General features: G+C 32.9%; 1 protein-coding gene and 1 long non-coding RNA gene across 8 annotated transcripts in view; one reads left to right on the top strand and one right to left on the bottom strand.

The window, feature by feature from the left end:
• LOC127725823 (phospholipase D1-like) overlaps positions 1–20,595 on the bottom strand; it is a 65,536-nt gene extending 44,941 nt beyond the window's left edge. Inside the window, exons 1-4 of one of the 7 annotated variants that reach the window (XM_052233111.1) lie at positions 20,352–20,595; positions 13,671–13,768; positions 10,342–10,495; positions 6,132–6,260 (exon numbers count right to left, since the gene is read on the bottom strand). In XM_052233111.1, coding sequence (XP_052089071.1) covers positions 6,132–6,260; positions 10,342–10,495; positions 13,671–13,768; positions 20,352–20,368 — 398 coding nt within the window. In that variant the 5' untranslated portion in view covers positions 20,369–20,595. Of the gene's footprint in view, positions 1–6,131; positions 6,261–7,765; positions 7,785–8,409; positions 8,432–8,466; positions 8,489–8,748; positions 8,771–9,662; positions 9,685–10,341; positions 10,496–13,670; positions 14,085–20,351 lie in introns of those variants that run through there. The other 6 variants (XM_052233110.1, XM_052233112.1, XM_052233113.1 and 3 more) reach the window with 6 other exon arrangements.
• Positions 1,796–3,479, top strand: LOC127725846 (uncharacterized). The gene is made up of 3 exons (XR_007993229.1): positions 1,796–1,815; positions 2,253–2,430; positions 3,228–3,479. It is a non-coding gene; the product is annotated as an uncharacterized LOC127725846 (long non-coding RNA).
• Positions 20,596–21,556: the final 961 nt, after the last annotated feature.

Below are 21,556 nucleotides of genomic sequence, written 5' to 3'. Positions count from 1 at the left end.
ATGCTAACAACAGGACAGGTGAATTTCATTCACTGTTTCATTAAGGTTAGTTCGACGAAGTCCAAGCTTTTCTTAGAATGTGTAATTAGCTTGCTGTGCTAGCAGGGGTGCATTTTAAGTGCAAACTGAGATATTAGATCAATAAACTAACATATTCTCTCATATTTTAGTTCTGAAAATGTGGAATATTTTTCCACAATAACTAGCCTACTAAAAGCTTACAGTGTAGTCAGAGTGAATTGATGTTTAAGAATCAGTGACAGTGTAGTGTTTTTGTCTAGCTAAATGCAGATAGTTGTGCATTGTTGAAGCTTATTTCAATTTTCATTGATGAATAAAAAACTTTAACTAAAATTAAATAAAGCAGTTACTTTTTGCAAGGCAAAGGTTAGAATAGAGATCAATTCCTTTAAAACATTTGCTAAATTCTACATTGGGAAGTCCATTTAAAACATGACATATCTACACCCAATGTTACTAATTTCAATACTCTAAAGACAAAAGCCTCACTTAAAATGGAAGCTATGAATAGTATGTTTTCTTTAAGTGGTACAATGCCTAAAATCATCTGTATATATGGCTCCCTGATATCAATGGCATGATTCACTCTGACAATGCTGTATGTTTTTATTTTACAAATCTAGGGTTTATACTTACTTCTCTCTTCTGAAAAACAGGTTCAGTCAAAATACATGTACATGTAGTTTGTCTCATGATTTCAAAAGGTCTACTCATTTAATCCTTAAATTTTTATTTCATATTTTGTTAAGTGTATTTGTCAACTGGGTCAAGTTAATTGTGACATATAATTATTAACCCATATATGCATAAAAAGTAAAATGGAATGATAAAATATCAAATAAAAGAAAAGTTTTATGGGGTGAAAAGTCACATCAATTGTCTGTTATGACCAAGAATGTAGTTTACAATGTATAAAGCACTTAAAAAGCCAAGTGACATATTTGATAACCAAGTAAGAAAACAATTGAAGTAATAAAAAATCACATTGTCCTATTTCATTAAATGATGAAATGATGATGTATGACTACAAACAAAACAACTATATATATATATATTTATCAAAGATTTTAATAATGATAAGTGCAAATCTACACATCTACCAGTTACCAAATATGGCATTCAATAATATGATGTTTTATTAATTTTTGAATTCTGAAAAAATAAAATATTTCAATAAAATGATAAATTTGGATCAAATTGGAAGGCATGAATAAATCCCACCTTTCCTTTTGGAAGCTGCAAATCCCCCCTCCCCCCAAAAAAAAATAAAAAGTTATTTCATGTTCAGCTTTACATGCTCTCCCTTCAGAATATCAAAACTAAATAACTGCACCACAAAATGATTCTTCTGGTAGTCATTAATTTGGTTTGAAATATTAATTTCTTACTAACCACTCTGTTTAGTCTTGAAGAACCCTGTTTGCCTCAGGATAGTTGTGAGTTCAATCACTGGCTGAGAAAAAGCAATGCCTTTAAAATTGAAAAAATGCTGCTTCTATCCTAGCTACATTGTAAGTATGTATTTATGATATTTAAAGAGCAAGGATTGGTCGGTTTTGAGTCAGAATAATAATGTGCCAAGGAAAAAACAAACTGATGTCTGCATTGAAGTGAACTCAGGTACTAAGCAAGGATTGGTCAGTTTTGAGTCAGAATAATAATGTGCCAAGGAAAAAACAAACTGATGTCTGCATTGAAGTGAACTCAGGTACTAAGCAAGGATTGGTCCGTTTTGAGTCGGAATAATAATGTGTGCCAAGAAAAACAAACTGATGTCTGCATTGGAGATCTCAGGTACTAAGCAAGGATTGGTCGGTTTTGAGTCAGAATAATAATGTGCCAAGGAAAAACAAACTGATGCCTGCATTGAAGTGAACTCAGGTACTAAGCAAGGATTGGTCCGTTTTGAGTCAGAATAATAATGTGCCATGGAAAAACAAACTGATGTCTGCATTGAAGTGAACTCAGGTACTAAGCAAGGATTGGTCAGTTTTGAGTCAGAATAATAATGTGCCATGGAAAAACAAACTGATGTCTGCATTGAAGTGAACTCAAGTACTAAGCAAGGATTGGTCAGTTTTGAGTCAGAATAATAATGTGCCATGGAAAAACAAACTGATGTCTGCATTGGAGTGAACTCAGATACTAAGCAAGGATTGGTCTGTTTTGAGTCAGAATAATATTGTGTGTCAAGGAAAAACAAACTGATGTCTGCATTGAAGTGAACTCAGGTACTAAGCAAGGATTGGTCAGTTTTGAGTCAGAATAATATTGTGTGTCAAGGAAAAACAAACTGATGTCTGCATTGGAGTGAACTCAGGTACTAAGCAAGGATTGGTCCGTTTTGAGTCAGAATAATAATGTGCCAAGGAAAAAAACAAACTGATGTCTGCATTGGAGTGAACTCAGGTCCTAAGCAAGGATTGGTCTGTTTTGAGTCAGAATAATATTGTGTGTCAAGGAAAAACAAACTGATGTCTGCATTGGAGTGAACTCATGTACTAAGCAAGGATTGGTCAGTTTTGAGTCAGAATAATATTGTGTGTCAAGGAAAAACAAACTGATGTCTGCATTGAAGTGAACTCAGGTACTAAGCAAGGATTGGTCGGTTTTGAGTCAGAATAATAATGTGTGTCAAGGAAAAACAAACTGATGTCTGTATTGAAGTAAACTCAGGTACTAAGCAAGGATTGGTCTGTTTTGAGTCGTAATAATAATGTGCCATGGAAAAACAAACTGATGTCTGCATTGGAGTGAACTCATGTACTAAGCAAGGATTGGTCAGTTTTGAGTCAGAATAATATTGTGTGTCAAGGAAAAACAAACTGATGTCTGCATTGAAGTGAACTCAGGTACTAAGCAAGGATTGGTCAGTTTTGAGTCAGAATAATATTGTGTGTCAAGGAAAAACAAACTGATGTCTGCATTGAAGTGAACTCAGGTACTAAGCAAGGATTGGTCGGTTTTGAGTCAGAATAATAATGTGTGTCAAGGAAAAACAAACTGATGTCTGTATTGAAGTGAACTCAGGTACTAAGCAAGGATTGGTCTGTTTTGAGTCGTAATAATAATGTGCCATGGAAAAACAAACTGATGTCTGCATTGGAGTGAACTCATGTACTAAGCAAGGATTGGTCAGTTTTGAGTCAGAATAATATTGTGTGTCAAGGAAAAACAAACTGATGTCTGCATTGAAGTGAACTCAGGTACTAAGCAAGGATTGGTCGGTTTTGAGTCAGAATAATAATGTGTGTCAAGGAAAAACAAACTGATGTCTGCATTGGAGTGAACTCAGGTACTAAGCAAGGATTGGTCCGTTTTGAGTCATAATAATAATGTGTGTCAAGGAAAAACAAACTGATGTCTGCATTGGAGTGAACTCATGTACTAAGCAAGGATTGGTCCGTTTTGAGTCAGAATAATAATGTGTGCCAAGGAAAAACAAACTGATGTCTGCATTGTAGTGAACCCAGGTACTTAGCAAGGATTGGTCCGTTTTGAGTCAGAATAATAATATGCCAAGGAAAAAAACAAACTGATGTCTGCATTGGAGTGAATTCAGGTACTAAGCAAGGATTGGTCCGTTTTGAGTCAGAATAATAATGTGCCAAGGAAAAATAAACTGATGTCTGCATTGAAGTGAACTCAGGTACTAAGCAAGGATTGGTCCGTTTTGAGTCAGAATAATAATGTGCCAAGGAAAAAAACAAACTGATGTCTGCATTGGAGTGAATTCAGGTACTAAGCAAGGATTGGTCCGTTTTGAGTCAGAATAATAATGTGTGTCAAGGAAAAACAAACTGATGTCTGCATTGGAGTGAACTCAGGTACTTAGCAAGGATTGGTCTGTTTTGAGTCAGAATAATATTGTGTGCCAAGGAAAAACAAACTGATGTCTGCATTGGAGTGAACTCAGGTACTTAGCAAGGATTGGTCCGTTTTGAGTCAGAATAATATTGTGTGCCAAGGAAAAACAAACTGATGTCTGCATTGGAGTGAACTCAGGTACTCAGGTACTTAGCAAGGATTGGTCTGTTTTGAGTCAGAATAATATTGTGTGCCAAGGAAAAACAAACTGATGTCTGCATTGGAGTGAACTCAGGTACTTAGCAAGGATTGGTCCGTTTTGAGTCAGAATAATATTGTGTGCCAAGGAAAAACAAACTGATGTCTGCATTGGAGTGAACTCAGGTACTAAGCAAGGATTGGTCCGTTTTGAGTCAGAATAATAATATGCCAAGGAAAAAAACAAACTGATGTCTGCATTGGAGTGAATTCAGGTACTAAGCAAGGATTGGTCTGTTTTGAGTCAGAATAATAATGTGCCAAGGAAAAACAAACTGATGTCTGCATTGGAGTGAACTCATGTACTAAGCAAGGATTGGTCAGTTTTGAGTCAGAATAATAATGTGTGTCAAGGAAAAACAAACTGATGTCTGCATTGGAATGAACCCAGGTACTATGGCAGAGTTATAAAATCCTACTCCCTATTAAAACCAACTGCCTTATTCATGAAAATCAGATGATGAGTTGTATCTTTTGACATGGCATTAAGGAGTTAGCACATAAATAATCACCTTTAGTATGTACAAAGTAGGATATATCATACCAATATGATATTTACATGTTTATTATGTTATTGTCCTTTATATATGCATGTAATACTTGCAGCTGGTAATTGATCAGCGCACACCAATCAATCTATTAATAACTCCTTATAAGAACCATATACCTTATTACATATCCTATAAAACTGAAAAGTCAATTTCAGTATCAGATGGTCAGGATTTTTTGGGTCACAAGCTGGAAAACAGCATGTTTTCCCTAAAAGTGGTTTTAGTATTATACATTTGTTTAACATGAATTAAAATTCACTATTTGTAATCCGTCAACAAATAAAGTGATTAATTCTGTCACATTATTTCACAGAACCAGTTTAGGTAGCAGTTACAACAACTAATATATGAGCTGCGTCAGATAGAAATCGACCTTATGCAAATAAATATCAATACATCTGTTAACTTATTTTGGGTTAAAAAAAACTCTGTGCAAAGCCTGTAACTGGTTGAAAATTGAGTTTAGTGGGCCTTTTATAGCCGACTATACAGTATGGGATTTTCTCATTGTTGAAGGCTGTACGGTTGCCTATAATTGCTTATTTCCACTTCATTTGAACTTTGGTGGATAGTTCTCTCATTAGCAATCATACCACATCTCCTTATTTGTATATTGATATATAAAAACCTACAAAACAGACCAAAATTCATCTTTTATTTCGTATTTGAATGTTCAAAAATCAATCAAAATCTTATACATGTACATGCATACATGCACTTGCATAAGGTCGATATATTAGTGAAAAGTTCCTGGATAAGAAATCATCATAAAAAATGTTCACCATAGAAATAGCTGCTCTGGTACTATGACTATATTTAAAAATTTCGATTATAACTGATGTGTGCAACTTATAAATTACAATTCAACTATTAATCATTTACTCATTGACATATATATTTTTTTAATTATACTTTTTTACATCCAACGGATGTTTAAAGTGTACTTCCTCTACAACGACCGATAGAGGAACATTTTACTTGTAAATACTAAGTGTTTACTGCAAGATATACATTATAAACATGATATATGAAGTAAAAATATGATCAATACATGGCTGAATGAATTAATTTTCCATCAGATAGTTTTCTTAAGATCTACCTATGTCATGTATGAGGAGAGTATTATTGAAAGATTTTATGATACAAAATATGAAAACAGGTGTAAAGTTCATTCTCAAGGTTAAATTAATACAATGTAAATAGCCTTATGGTAAAAATAACTTCATATAAACCTAATACACCATCACAATACAGTTTATTCAGCAGGTACAAGAATTAATCTCAAGCAATTGAAATAGGAATCAAAATTCTACATTTAATCAGATTGTTTTTACAAATTTTACAAAACAGTTTTATTGTTTGGTACATATGTACCCAGTTTACATAATGGTAGAAATACATGTTCAGACTATAAGTTTGGGATAAATTAAAATCTGCATAAATCAAAAACATAACTGCAGAATCTGTGCAGATACAGGAAGTGTTGAAACTTACGATTTTGTCGGCATTGGCAGACTACACTTGGCTTTGTACAGTTGAAGTTGCTGATGAAGATGTGTAAAATGTTTGTATCTTCGACGAATTGTCCATTCAAATTCTCCATGTTTAATAGCTATAGTGTACCTATAGAAGATAACTATTTTATTATTTTGTAGAAAAACATTACATAAAAACAGAATAGATTTGATGGCAATTACAATGTATAATGTATTGATCAATGCAATCGTGTAAAATTCAGAATTTAGTATCAGGAATTTTGTTTTTTCATATGATATTTATGATAAAGCACATATGTAGATGTAAATGTAGATGACAGTGGTGTAATTTGCAATGTAAATGGCTGAAGAATTAAAGACTCTTGAGAAATAGAATTCACAGTTGATTTATTGTTCAACTGTAATTTTCCAGAATAAAAAGAATTTTGGCTGCTGAACAACAATTAAGAATCAGATTCAGTAAGTCCAGAAAAATGTAAATTTGTTTATAAATACCTGTATTAGTCTCCAAAGAAATCAATTACCAGTATTAATTTATAGTTATTGCAATCATGGTGCAATATAAGAAATATTATAACCCCACATTATATTGATCAATAGACTGAAAGACTCCTAAACTAATGATATCAAGTTAACTACAGGTATAAATGACAATAAATAAGGAATTATTTGAATCTGTTTGAATTCTGGAAAATTGATAAGAAATGTATGATGAAAACTAACCACACTTAAGAGGGTTAGCCATATATGCATGGCTAAGGTTAATTTTACTTTCACTGATATTTCAATATGTACTAACTAACCCTCCTTAGCAATGCATGCATGGCTAACCAACCTAAATTAGGTAAGTTTTCGTCATAGATTTCTTATCAATTTTCAAGAATTCAATTATTCCAGATTCAAATAATTCCTTGTTAATACTTTTTTTAAATTTTCAGCAATTTTGGTCTTGTTCTTCCAAGGCTCATTCTCAAGCTACATTTGTAAGTTCTAAGTACCGCTAATCTCATGAAGCATTATCAAATCAAGTTTGCTAAAAGTTGGATGTATGGCTCTAAAGATAATATTTCAGAACAAAAATTTGGCTAAAATTTCAGTCTATCAATAATGATGTGACCTTGGCTTTGACTCAAAAAACAATATCAAGCCAAGTTCGGTAAAGATATTCTTGTGGGTCACACACTTTATCTGGAAAGCAAAATACTAATGTTGGACAACCAGATGTCTGAACAACATTCATCATGATATATTGAGGCAAATTCGACCTCATTGCAACTCTGCTAAAAAAAGAATTATCATCTGTCCAAAAAACTAGAGGCACACATTGTACATGTAATAAGTCAATGGTAGTTTGGCCTATCACTTAAATTTGGAGAAAGGATAACAGGTAAAATATTTGTATTAATTTTGATATGAGATCTGTAGTGGTGTTCTATATACATTTTTTTTGTACTTACAAAAAGGGCTGACAATTTTGCTTTAAGGTCTGTCATGATGTTTTCCATACTAACAAATAAAAGCCAAAAATTTTGATATGAGGTCTCACATATGGCGTTATATTTACTTACAACTAACAATGACTAAGGGCCAAAGATTTTGATATGAGGTCTGTCAGATGGTGTAATCATTTACAAATAAGGGCTGAAGATTTTGATATTAGGTCTGTTATATGGTGCTATCTATTCTTACAAATAACAATGATTAAGGGCCAAATATTTTGATAAGAGGTCTGTCATATGGTTTTATCTTTTCTTACAAATAACAATGATTGAGGACCAAAGATTTTGATATGATGTCTATCATTTGGTGTTATCTATACTAACAAATAATGACCAAAGATTTTGATATGAGGTCTGTCATGGTGTTATCTATACTTACAAATAAGGACCAAAGATTTTGGTATGAGGTCTGTCATTTGGTGTTATCTATACTTACAAATAAGGACCAATGATGTTTATATGAGGTCTGTCATATGGTGTAATCTATACTTACAAACAAGGGCTGAAGATTTTGATATGAGGTCTGTCAGATGGTGTAATCTATACTTACAAATAAGGGCTGAAGATTTAGATATGAGGTCTGTCAGATGGTGTAATCTTTACTTACAAATAAGGACCAATGATGTTGATATGAGGTCTGTCATATGGTGTAATCTATACTTAACAAATAAGGACCAAAGATTTTGATATGAGGTCTGTCATGGTGTAATTTATACTTACAAATAAGGACTAAAGATTTTGATATGAGGTCTGTCATTTGGTGTTATATATACTTACAAATAAGGGCTGAAGATTTTGATATGAGGTCTGTCATTTGGTGTTATATATACTTACAAATAAGGGCTGAAGATTTTGATATGAGGTCTGTCATGGTGTTATCTATATTTATAAATAAGGATCAAAGATTTTAAAATGAGGTCTGTCATTTGATGTAATCTATACTTAACAAATAAGGACCAACGATTTTGATATGAGGTTTGTCATGGTGTTATCTATACTTACAAATAAGGACCACACATTTTGATATGGGGTCTGTCAGATGGTGTAATCCTTTCTTACAAATAAGGACCAATGATGTTGTTATGAGGTTTGTCATATGGTGTAATCTATACTTACAAATAAGGGCTGAAGATTTTGATATGAGGTCTGAGAGATGGTGTAATATATACTTACAAATAAGGACCAAAAATTTTGATATGAGATCTGTCATTGGGTGTTATCTATACTTACAGTTACAAATAAGGACCAAAGATTTTGATATGAGGTCTGTCATGGTGTTATCTATACTTATAAATAAGGATCAAAGATTTTGATATGAAGTCTGTCATTTTGGTGTTTTCTATACTTACAAATAAGGACCAAAGATTATGATATGAGGTCGGTCAGATGGTGTTAACTATACTTACAAATAAGTACCAATGATGTTTATATGAGGTCTGTCATATGGTGTAATCTATACTTAACAAATAAGGACCAAAGATTTTGATATGAGGTCTGTCATGGTGTTATCTATACTTATAAATAAGGATCAAAGATTTTGATATGAAGTCTGTCATTTTGGTGTTTTCTATACTTACAAATAAGGACCAAAGATTATGATATGAGGTCTGTCAGATGGTGTAATCTTTACTTACAAATAAGGACCAATGATGTTGATATGAGGTCTGTCAGATGGTGTAATCTATACTTACAAATAAGGACTAAAGATTTTGATATGAGGTCTGTCATTTGGTGTTATCTATACCTACAAATAAGGGTTGAAGATTTTGATATGAGGTCTGTCATGGTGTTATCTTTATTTATAAATAAGGATCAAAGATTTTAATATGAGGTCTGTCATTTGATGTAATCTATACTTAACAAATAAGGACCAAAGATTTTGATATGAGGTTTCTCATGGTGTTATCTATACTTACAAATAAGGACCAAAGATTTTGATATGAGGTCTGTCAGATGGTGTAATCTTTACTTACAATTAAGGACCAATGATGTTGATGTGAGGTCTGTCATATGGTGTAATCTATACTTACAAATAAGGGCTGAAGATTTTGATATGAGGTCTGTCAGATGGTGTAATCTATACTTACAAATAAGGACCAAAGATGTTGATATGAGGTCTGTCATTTGGTGTAATCTATACTTACAAATAAGGACCAAAGATTTTGATATGAGGTCTGTCATGGTGTTATCTTTTCTCACAAAAAAGGACCAAAGATTTTGATATGAGGTCTGTCATGGTGTAATCTATACTTACAAATAAGGACCAAAGATTTTGATATGAGGTCTGTCAGATGGTGTAATCTATACTTACAAATTAGGGCCAAAGATTTTGATATGAGGTCTGTCATTTTGTGTTATCTATACTTACAAATAAGGACCAAAAATTTTGATATGAGGTCTGTCAGATGGTGAATCTATACTTACAATTAAGGGCTGAAGATTTAGATATGAGGTCTGTCAGATGGTGTAATCTATACTTACAAATAAGGACCAAAGATTTTGATATGAGGTATGTCAGATGGTGTAATCTATACTTACAATTAAGGGCTGAAGATTTAGATATAAGGTCAGTCATATGGGGTTTTCTATACTTACAAATAAGAGCTGAAGATTTAGATATAAAGTCTGTGATATGGTGTTATTGATACTTAAAAATAAGAGCTGACAATTTTGATATGAGGTGTGTTATATGGTGTTATCTATACTTACAAATAAGGGCTGAAGATTTTGATATGAGCTTGATGTCTTTCATATGATGTTATCTTTATTTGGATTGGTACTCCCGGAATCCAACAGTTTCTTCGGATACCTCCAAATGGAACAGATGGTGTATGGACATCTTTAAATGGTATTTCCTTTGACACTAATAGAAAAAGTTAAATCTGTACACTAGGTTGACAAATGCATGAGATATCTTGCGTTTCCATCAAAATTCTATCTTTTATTTGAAGAAATGCATAAATCTACATGTATCATATGATGCAAATAAAGTTCCCTTACTTTTCAGACAAAATATTTTTTGGATGCCCTACTCCAAAATTGTATAAATTTAAGCAACTACATAGTCTTTAACATTGAGCGAAACCCATACTGTATAAAAAGCTCAGATATTGCAAAATGTGAAACAATTCAAGAACAAAAAAACATCAGCCTCATTTATGATAAAATAACAAACCAAATATTTGTCAGACAGCAAACCAAGACAACCACTGAAATACAGGTTTTTGAGTTGGAACAGGCACATATAGAATGTGGTGGGGTTAAAAAATAAATAAATGGGGAATGTGTCCATGGGACACATATGATGCCCCCGCTTGCATATCATATAAAGTTATTAAGGGATAAAACTGAAGAATGTTAAAAGTGACGCTACCCAAATTTGTACTTGATCTGAGTTTTGTGGTAGTAAGTATTGTGTATAAGTTTCATAACATTTGGTCGAGGCAAACTTAAGTTATAGAACGGAAACGAAAAATTCAGCAATTTTTCCATTTGTAAAGGGCATAACTCTAGAACAGTAAAAGTGATACCACCAAAATTCCATCTTGATCTATATTTTGTGGTAATTATAAGCATTATGTATAAGTTTGATAACATTTGGTTGAGGCTAACTTAAGTTAGAGAACGGAAACGAAAAATTCAGCAATTTTTCCATTTGTAAAGGGGCATAACTCTAGAACAGTTAAAGTGACACCACCAATATTCAAACTTGATCTGTATTTTGTGGTAATAAGCATTGTGTATAAGTTTCATAACATTTGGTTGAGGCAAACTAAAGTAAGAGAACAGAAACAAAAAATTAAGCAATTTTCCCATTTGTAAAGGGCCATAACTCTAGAACGGTTAAAGTAACACCACCAAAATTCAAACTTGATCTGTGTTTTGTGGTAATAAGCATTGTGTATAAGTTTCATAACATTTGGTTGAGGCAAACTAAAGTTAGAGAACGGAAACAAAAAATTCAGCAATTTTTCCATTTGTAAAGGGGCATAACTCTAGAACGGTTAAAGTGAAGCTACCAAAATTCAAATTTGATCTGTGTTTTGTGGTAATAAGCATTTTGCATAAGTTTCATAACATTTAGTTGAAGCAAACTAAAGTTGGAGAACGGAAACCAACTTTGGGACGTACGTACATACATTTGTAAGTACAAGGGTAAAACTTAATGCCCCCTCGGCTACGGCGGGGGCAAAAAAAAAATTGTGAACGCCCTTTCCCCTCAACCCTACCCCCAATCCTGGGACAGTTAGAGGGCAACATAAGAACAAACTATAACTAGAGGTTCTAATTTATAAAAGATCCTGTCTTGCTCACTTGGATATATGTACATCTTTGACAATGGCCACGCTCTAACAATGTAAACTAGAATATATTTCATGACTAAAATCTCTTTTATATTGGTCTTGTTTTGCTGATCAATTTTTTTTAGTTTCTCTCTGTACATATATCTACTATGGTTTTTGCCAAAAAACACAAAAATGAGTAAAATCATCATTCAAGGGCAATTATTCTTAGAAATGAAATTGGCAATTTTTGCTTTCTTGACTTTTTGCTGATCATTTTTATTGTTTATAGTTATCTTCTATACATGTATGTAGTTTTGTCCAAGATGCAAATAAAAGAACAGAGTTCCAATGTCCCCCATGTTGCACATATTTTATCTATCCAAGGGCAATAACTAAAAAACTTTTATTTTTGTTCTTTAAAACTTTTTATAATTATCTTAAAAGAAATGAAGGCTTGAGAGCAAATACAATGCAATTTTCAATATAATTATTATTTCCAAGGGGCATAACTCTTATTAATTTTTTTGATCAGCACTGATTTTCGTACTTGTCTGAGACATTGCTGATATAAACCTATGATATAAGTTTCATAAAATTCTGGCAAGAATTGTACTCATGACAGCTTTTTACACCCAAAATATAACATGTAATTTTATTTTAAATTACTGTATATGAATTCAGTGGAAAAAATTAAAAATACTTTAAATTATTCAAGTTTAATCATTAATTTTTTTTTAAATCTATTGACATAGTCATGATCAATTTTTCCCTTTTTATGCCTATCAGACAACTTGAATGCGCCTTTCACATTTGTGTCCATCGATCCTTTAATCTATTTTCCAATTACCTATTTGTTTCTGTTATTTTACATGTACATGTTTAACACAAGGTACCTTTGCTAACTGTAGACCAATTCTAAACCAGACTAAATGGACTGTGCATGAAATGCATGGTAAGTTAAAAGTAGTAAAAAAAGGTCTTTAACCAAATTTTAATGAAAAATTACTATTTATATTAAAAGTATTTAGCTTAACAATTTCTTTTAAAGATTAAATACATGTACAACTAAAATATTCCACAAATAACGCAGAGATAAATTTGCTCTTCCCACATGCACTCCGCTGTCAATGAAAATGCATGTCCCTCCTAAGGGAAGCAACTAGTACAAAATAGATCTCAATTACAGAATGTGCAAATAAACTAATTATGTGGGTAATCTGAGCAGACATGACAGGAGTTTGAAATCAGACAGTGGTACAAGGCTAATCACTTTTGGGATTCTGAGTCAGGAGTGATATAAAATTTTTTATCCGATTCTGAAAGGTGAGGTAGTTGGCAAAATCTTTCCTGGATAGACTTAATTATAGGGTTTGATAAGCATGATAAGGGATTTGTGGCGGCAAAATCAGAAAATCACTCAGGCTCAGAATCCCAAAAGGTATTAGTACATGTAGTACAAGTCATGTTTGCAAATTTGGGAACGGGCTGACATGGTACGAGTAAAGATGTTTCCGGCATTCCGTTATAAGCAGTGATACAATGTAAGTAAGATTCAAAGTTATTTTATCAAGCTGAGACTACTATAACATGTGTTATAGTAGTCTCAGTATCAAGTGATGTTTTTTAATCAAATCATAAAAAAAGTGATGTTATTCAAATAGATATTAAAATGGACTGTGTACTCTTGTACACCTGTCTCATATTAAAATTAAGCTTGGTACAGGTTTGCAAGACCACATAATTCGGTATTACCTGCATGTTCGTCACCATCTGTGACATCGAATCCATGGCATTCTGGAAATTCAACATCTGGCAGTCCATCTAGCTCATCAAAATCAGAATCTTGATCACTGCCAATAGAAAGAGAACGTATGAATTCGGGAAAATAGGAATTGAAACTGTTCCCACTTAAAGTACTTCGAGGACTATCTGGTTCTGGTACGTTCAAGTCTATGCTGTCGTCAGCAAATCTAATAGTAGGAACAGCTCGTTCCACTAAAGGAGCTGATTCCACTGCTGTCGCCATGCATTACAGTTTCTTTATTTCATGCCAAAGTAATATTATTTGATAAGTTTCCAAAGTTACTTAGTTAGACGAAGTTGTTTTCAGAAGCGGAAATATACAAAGAGAGATAATAAAGGAAACAAGACGTTTCGGCCATGCAACAAGTTCGGCCTTGGATGTCACAAGTTTTGCGTCGGTCGTTTCGGACAGTTTTATTTTATACATGTATTAAAAGTACTATACTCTCTATACTCTCAGTTATTTCCCCATTTATTTTAACCAGAGACATATAATACATTGTATTATATGTCTCTGGTATAATAGTCCCAGATTATATATGTCTCTTGTGTCACGTTTAACGTGTTTTTTCTTTGTTTTTGTTGTTGTTTTTTTTGTAGTTTGTACATCTATATTTACTATGCCATGATATTACTGGGACTATTATACTGATATATTATGTCTCAGTCATAATACTAGTTCTCTTGATAATAAATACACAGTGAAGCCTCCGTCAGCAGTACAAAATGTAAAAAAAAGTAAGTAGTCACGGCACATGTTTTTTTTATTTGTTTGTTTTTGGGGTTTTTTTAATTGCTTTTCATTACTCAAGGTAGTTATAAACTTAGGATAGAGTACATATTGAGCTGTGAAATGAATTGTCCAACTATAAAAAAAATTCCTTCGAGTACAGGAAATATATAACCAGCTTTGAATCTAATTGTAAAAATCATGCTTAGTGAGTATAGACTCAGGTTGAGATCATCCTGGAATACTTACTTTTCGTAGCAATCACTCGTTGAATAATTAGGCATAGGGGTGCAATTAGATACAATATTCGACAATCGATTATTATAAATCCTTGGCTTTCAAATTTTCGGCTTTGAGAGTTCTTGAAGAAGGTAAATCCAGAAAAGCGCTTCGGATGCATAAAATTCCTAAAGTGTTTTCCTTTCTAAAAGTTTACCAGAAGTTACAAAAAAACATAATAATTAAATTATAATGAAATTGAAAAGAAAAATAATGGAAAAATCGAATTAAACGATAAATATTAAATCAAACTTACAAATTGTGCTTTTTATTTAATATGCAATACTTACGAATAGTTCAAATAAGATATTAAAACATATTAACCAAACGATAATTATTTGGCCTGACTCGATACCTTTTCTCACCAGAAAACACTTTACTTCGAACGTAAATTATTTGGCCTGAATGCCTTTTCTCATCAGAAAACCCTTTACTCCGAACGTTAATTATTTGGCCTGAATACCTTTTCTCATCAGAAAACACTTTACTCCGAATCTTCTTATACAGTGGCATTTATTTCTTCGATAAACAAACGACTGAGTATTTTTTAAATTCCTTTCAAACTGACCATCATGCGCAATTTTCGACAATCAAATGCAATACAATGTATAAATGCACTCGTTCGATTCAAATGAATACATCCTGTGCCACTGATTAGGTTTTCAAATTTTAAATCGGATATTGTCATGAAAAATTCACTGCTTATCGATCATGTTAATATTTTTAGGATAAAACACGTTTGTAATGTAAAAGAAACCACCGGTTCAGCTTGTATAAACAGTTTCATGATTTGGAATTTTAAACGAAAGAAGAATACACATTAATTCAGCCATTCTTTTGTATACATATCAAACATTATTTGGACGTATTTTTCTTAGAGTTTGTACACTGCTTGACAGAGTTATACCTTTCTGTTTCTACTGTGCATTCAAATAAGTCTATTTAAGATTTTTAAAGTATTTATCTACCATGTCTACCATCGTAGGCTTTCAAACATGTAGTTGCTTTCGTCTACTTGAGGATAATTGCTACATTGGAAATCATAATATCTTCTTATTTTTATTGCAAAAGCATAGCTGAAATGTGGGCAATAAAGTAGAGGAATAGAGTAGACGGGAACACACAGATGGGTAATGGTCTACCTCAATAACAATTGTAATGATTTCAGTTTTCCTACTATCAACTTCCAATTTTTGAGTGGAAACATTTCATCTTCTCTCATCTTTACATATCTCAGTTATGCCAGATCATGCTCTTATATTTATGCAATTTCAGAAATAGAAATACACCAATCCCAAAGTGTTATGACGACGACTGCTGAAATCATAGCACATGCGTCAATGGGGGGTCCATGGGAGTGTCGAGGGCGTACGTGCCCCCTTTAATCGCCTAAAAAAATTAAAAATATTGTATCTTTCACGATATATATAAATTTTTAGTATAAAATAGTCTAAATTTTTTCCCACTTAATCCTAGATCCGCCCCTATACTCGTTACGAATTGTTTTACCCTAATAGCGACTTAATTGTGTCAACTTTTATCTCCATCATGAATTTCATATATAAAACTACGCAGATGTGGTGTATGATTGCCAATGGAAAACTTTCCATTATAGACCAAAGGACGTACTTGGATGTCTTCAACCATATGCAAAAGCCCACCATACAATATAGTAAGCTATAAACGGTCCGGTGTATGTCCACTATAAACTTAGTCTATAATAGTTGTAGGAAGAAATATTTGTATCATGATTGAGAAAATCAACGGAACAAGGGCGAACAAATGATCATTCACTGCTGGAAGGAATCGGTGGCTTATCGCAAATTTATTCCCCCTCCCATATCTTAAGTTTTTTTTGCAAAATCATAACTCAACAACGAAATGAGGACTTAGCAAAAAATAACTCATAAATGGAAAGGGGGAACAATCGCAACTAACCACTCAACCAAAACGTACGACTGAAAACTATCTCTGCACGAAATGACTCCAATTTAGCAACGAAAGGATGAATAAAAAGTAACGAAGTCAGAAAGGAAAGGCGCTGAAATTATAACTAAGTCACAAAGGATAGGATAGGAAGGCAAGATAATAATTCAGTAACGAAAGAAGACAAAAATGTGAAAAAGGACGAAATCATAATTAATCACGTTAACAATGCAAGTAAGACAGAGCCGTTACTGAGGAAATAATAATTAAATAGCACTATTAAAAACTACAAACTATTTCAATACAAAAGTAAGTATTACGATTATAGAGGAAAACATTATAATCTGTTATGACTGATAAAAACCGTCTCACCAAAGGAAAGAAGTTTAATAACAACTATACCCAGCAATAAAAGAATTGTGTAATAATCTCTAAATGAGAAAACAAATCTTAAATAAGAACATACGCAACATCAGCAACGAGTGAATAAAGTCGGTAACGTGACAAAATATACAAATAAAACAAGTATTGAAAAATCCTATAAAATATCAACACTATGATACTACATAAATAGCTAAACTAAAGGCCCTATAATGTGCTGTATGTGAAGAATTTAAAATTAAAGTACTAGTAACATTCACAGATTTAAAATGTCTCAGAAACAAAGCATCTATCGGATTGTTTATCTTTCTCAGATATCACACACATATATAGTTATCTTTCTCAGATATCACACACACATATATGGAGAATATAGTATTGAAAAATCCTATAAAATATCAACACTATGATACTACATAAATAGCTAAACTAAAGGCCCTATAATGTGCTGTATGTGAAGAATTTAAAATTAAAGTAACATTCACAGATTTAAAATGTCTCAGAAACAAAGCATCTAAAACATAACACGAGAGAAATTTATGTATTACTGAAAAATTATTACACCAGGGTTTTCGATATCACAAACTAGTCAAAACATTTACTAAATTTTATCATCGGTATAAGGACATCATTCGTAAATATAGCTCAACATGCAGACTTCTTATACGTTCAGGTATTTCACATCCAATTTTTTATGGAAATATTCTTTATAAAGCACAAAAATGTCAGTATTCACCTCTGAAGCTAACAAAACCTTTAAATAGACTTATTAAGAAGGGATATAGTTACGATACTGTTGTCAGGTCATTAAAGATTGCATATTTTGGCGTTAATATTGATTCACTTATAGGGTCTTTGCATCGGCACTAAACACATTTACTTAAAAACCAGTTGTTGGCATGACACGGGTTATGTTCTTCTCATATATGTTATGATGGTATGATACTAAACCCCTAACGGGAAGGATTGTGCCTGATATTCATATGATGAAGACATAATCTTTCAATCAGTTTAATTGAAGTCTGGAGCTGGCATGTCAGTTAACTGCTAGTAGTCTGTTGTTATTTATGTATTATTGTCATTTTGTTTATTTTCTTTGGTTACATCTTCTGACATCAGACTCGGATTTTTTTGAACTGAATTTTAATGTGCGTATTGTTATGCGTTTACTTTTCTATAATTGGCTAGAGGTATAGGGGGAGGGTTGAGATCTCATAAACATGTTTAACCCCGCCGCATTTTTGCGCCTGTCCCAAGTCAGGAGCCTCTAGCCTTTGTTAGTCTTGTATTATTTTTAATTTTAGTTTCTTGTGTACAATTTGGAGTTTAGTATGGCGTTCATTATCACTGAACTAGTATATATATTTGTTTAGGGGCCAGCTGAAGGACGCCTCCGGGTGCGGGAATTTCTCGCTGCATTGAAGACCTGTTGGTGACCTTCTGCTGTTGTCTGTTCTATGGTCGGGTTGTTGTCTCTTTGACACATTCCCCATTTCCATTCTCAATTTTATCTTTCTCAGAGATCACACACATATATGTTTATCTTTCTCAGAAATCACACACATATATTTCTCAGATATCACACACATATATGGTTATCTTTTTAAGAAATCACACACATATATGTTTATCTTTTTTAGAAATCACACATATGTATGTTTATCTATACAAATATTGTTGAAGACCGTACGTTGACATTAATATACATGTAGATGTCATTTGTATATAGGCTGTAGTGTCTCGATCACCGACTTATGCCTACATCTCTTATATATAGATATATACATATACATATATGCACGTTGTCTCATTGATAATCACACCACATCTTCTTACTTTTATATGTAAAAAAATATAATAAGTCAAATAATAAATCCATGGAAGTAACGAGTATTCAGATGAAACACAAGAAATTACCTTTTTTTAGACGAAACGCTACACAAGCAGCTGTTGTCATATTCAGACGAAACACTACGCCTATAAAATATTTTCCCAAACTCTAAGGTTTGGCACTCCGTGAAATCTGGTGCAACCCACCACTTTCGCTTGTCAAGATCCAACTCTGGAATATGACACAGTCAGGCACCAACATCTTTTGAAAAGATGGATGGCATATCAGGACAATAGTGTTGAAAGGATGATCATTTGATTTTCCGAGGGTGGGGAGGAGAATTTTAGAAATAAATATTTTGGCCTGGTAATGACTTTAAATCAATAACTGTGTCCAAGACAGGAAACAAAAATGAGCCGTTCTATCAACAGATGAAAATAAATATTCCCTCGACTAATAATCCACCACCCCGAAAATCACCCAGTCTTCAAGTTTGTCTGGTAATTTACTTTTTACGTTGACCAACAAAACTTAAAACTTAAAATAATTGCTAGAATACTAAATTAGCAAACTGTCGTAACAGTAGTTCTACAAGTGAATTAATACACAAATCGGAATACATATAAAAATACAAACAAACTACATGTACGTGAGTTTGGAAGCAATAATTCATACAATTAATTATGTTGTTTACAATGTCCTTCACCTATGTCTACCTTTGATATTGAATGTTAAACAAACATTACCAATCAATCAAACCATGTCTTCTTACAGTGAAACAGTGGTGTACGTAGGAATGGAATGAAAGTTGGGGGGGGGGCAACTTCTGAAAGTGACAAGAAAAAAAGCTTTTCTTTAGCAGAATAGTCTAGAAGTTATAGTCATCCTCTTTCATTTTTTAATTTGTATTCATTTTTAAATATTGCCAAAAAGTTGAAAAGAGGGGGGGGGGGGCAATTGCACTCCACTTGGCCCACAGCTCCTACGCCAGTGTCATTTGTATACGCAGCAATCATATTTTATTATGAATATGAGGTAATAAGCGATGTACGTCAATGAGAGGTCGATTCTCAACGACAAAAAGGCACCTGTAGGGCAACATACAGTCTTCTACAATTGACAGGTGCCGATACAATGTGTCCAGCCTACAGTCTTCTACAATTGACAGGTGCCGATACAATGTGTCCAGCCTATAATCGCCTGAGTATATATTAGCTTTGAATAAGTGATTGCATTACACAAAACAAGCAAATGAATGATCTGCCATTCAACACCAAATAAATATATAAAAAAAAAAAACATAATGGTGTGACATAATTCAACCAAAGACGAGACTCCTAACTTGATACTGGACAATGAATATGGGGCCCTCTACCGAACTTTCTTCAGTTACTGAACCTATTCACTTGTTCGATAAATCAAACTGAAACAACACCCTACGTTTTAGATAAGAGATATCAAAAAAGTGTTTTTATGTACTTACTCCTCTGTGACAGACATATCCACGACTAGAAAGTTATCTTACACACTATTTTCTCATTTTGACATATATCCATATATAAGTAAAACTGAATTCAATACTATTCCTACATTTCTATGAAATGATTTATACAAAACTAGTCATATATTTTCGCCCAGATGTTGCAGTAGCACGTGGTTTGTGTGATTCGCTCGGTTATAATCATTGATTCTGTATATAAGTAATCCAACAATTTAAATAATTCAAATTAAATTAAGTTATTGTTAAAACAATACTTCCCTATTTTTTTACACGCACACAATGATCGGAAACGGATATATTACTGTATCTACTTGTAGGGGATTAGAATAAAGGTAAAATAACATAATCATCACTTCCCATCAAAAAAGGAATTACTACACACACAACACAAGATGAAATCAAACTTCAAAGCCTTCAATCAAGTGATGAATTGCTTATTTGTACATATACAGAGCACGTAACAGTTGAACAAATATTGCCTACTTATACATTGTATATAGTTATTGATCCAATTAACTTATCTCATTCGTTTGTCTTATGGTGATGTTATTAATTCTTTATGAAGTCAATCGTCATTGGTACCATTAAGGATAACATAAAAGCATGACAGATTCTCTACACTGCACTTCCACAAAATCTGATCAAACAGAAGTTTGTGCATGTAATAAAATGGTCCTTTGAAACATCGATCTGATATTAAGCATTTTTTTGTAATGAAAAAGGTAGATATGCTTGATAAACTTACTGGAACTGTGGTGTGATAATTGAAGCTGTTAATTTCGACGTGGATCCTTTTACGGTGAATTTGTTTATAGAGCCCACAAATTCAGTAGCCATCCGTGTAAACTCATTGCTCCTTTGAAAACATTTATTCTGAAAGGTTATCTATTTAACACTGTAGTAAGATCTATGAATATTTTTTAGAATGAATTTGCTTTATTGCAACAAATAGGCTGGCACCACATATATGAACAAAGGTATACAGAATGACATATTCACAACAAGGAAATTTTTAAATCAAAACAAAAATGGAATACATTATTGTACATTAGGTAAAACATAAATAGTTAATAACCTAAGATTGATTGATCGATGTTTAACGCCACTTTCAACACTATTGTGCTATTTCGTGGCGATCAGATTTTTTATTGGCTGAAGGAAGCCGGAGTGCCCGGAGAGAACCACCG

This window comes from Mytilus californianus, unplaced genomic scaffold, assembly GCF_021869535.1.
Source record: "Mytilus californianus isolate M0D057914Y unplaced genomic scaffold, xbMytCali1.0.p SCAF_15, whole genome shotgun sequence".
Lineage (NCBI taxonomy): Eukaryota > Metazoa > Mollusca > Bivalvia > Mytilida > Mytilidae > Mytilus > Mytilus californianus.
Note: the sequence above shows the minus strand (reverse complement) of the source record. Positions and strands in the feature narration are given on the sequence as shown.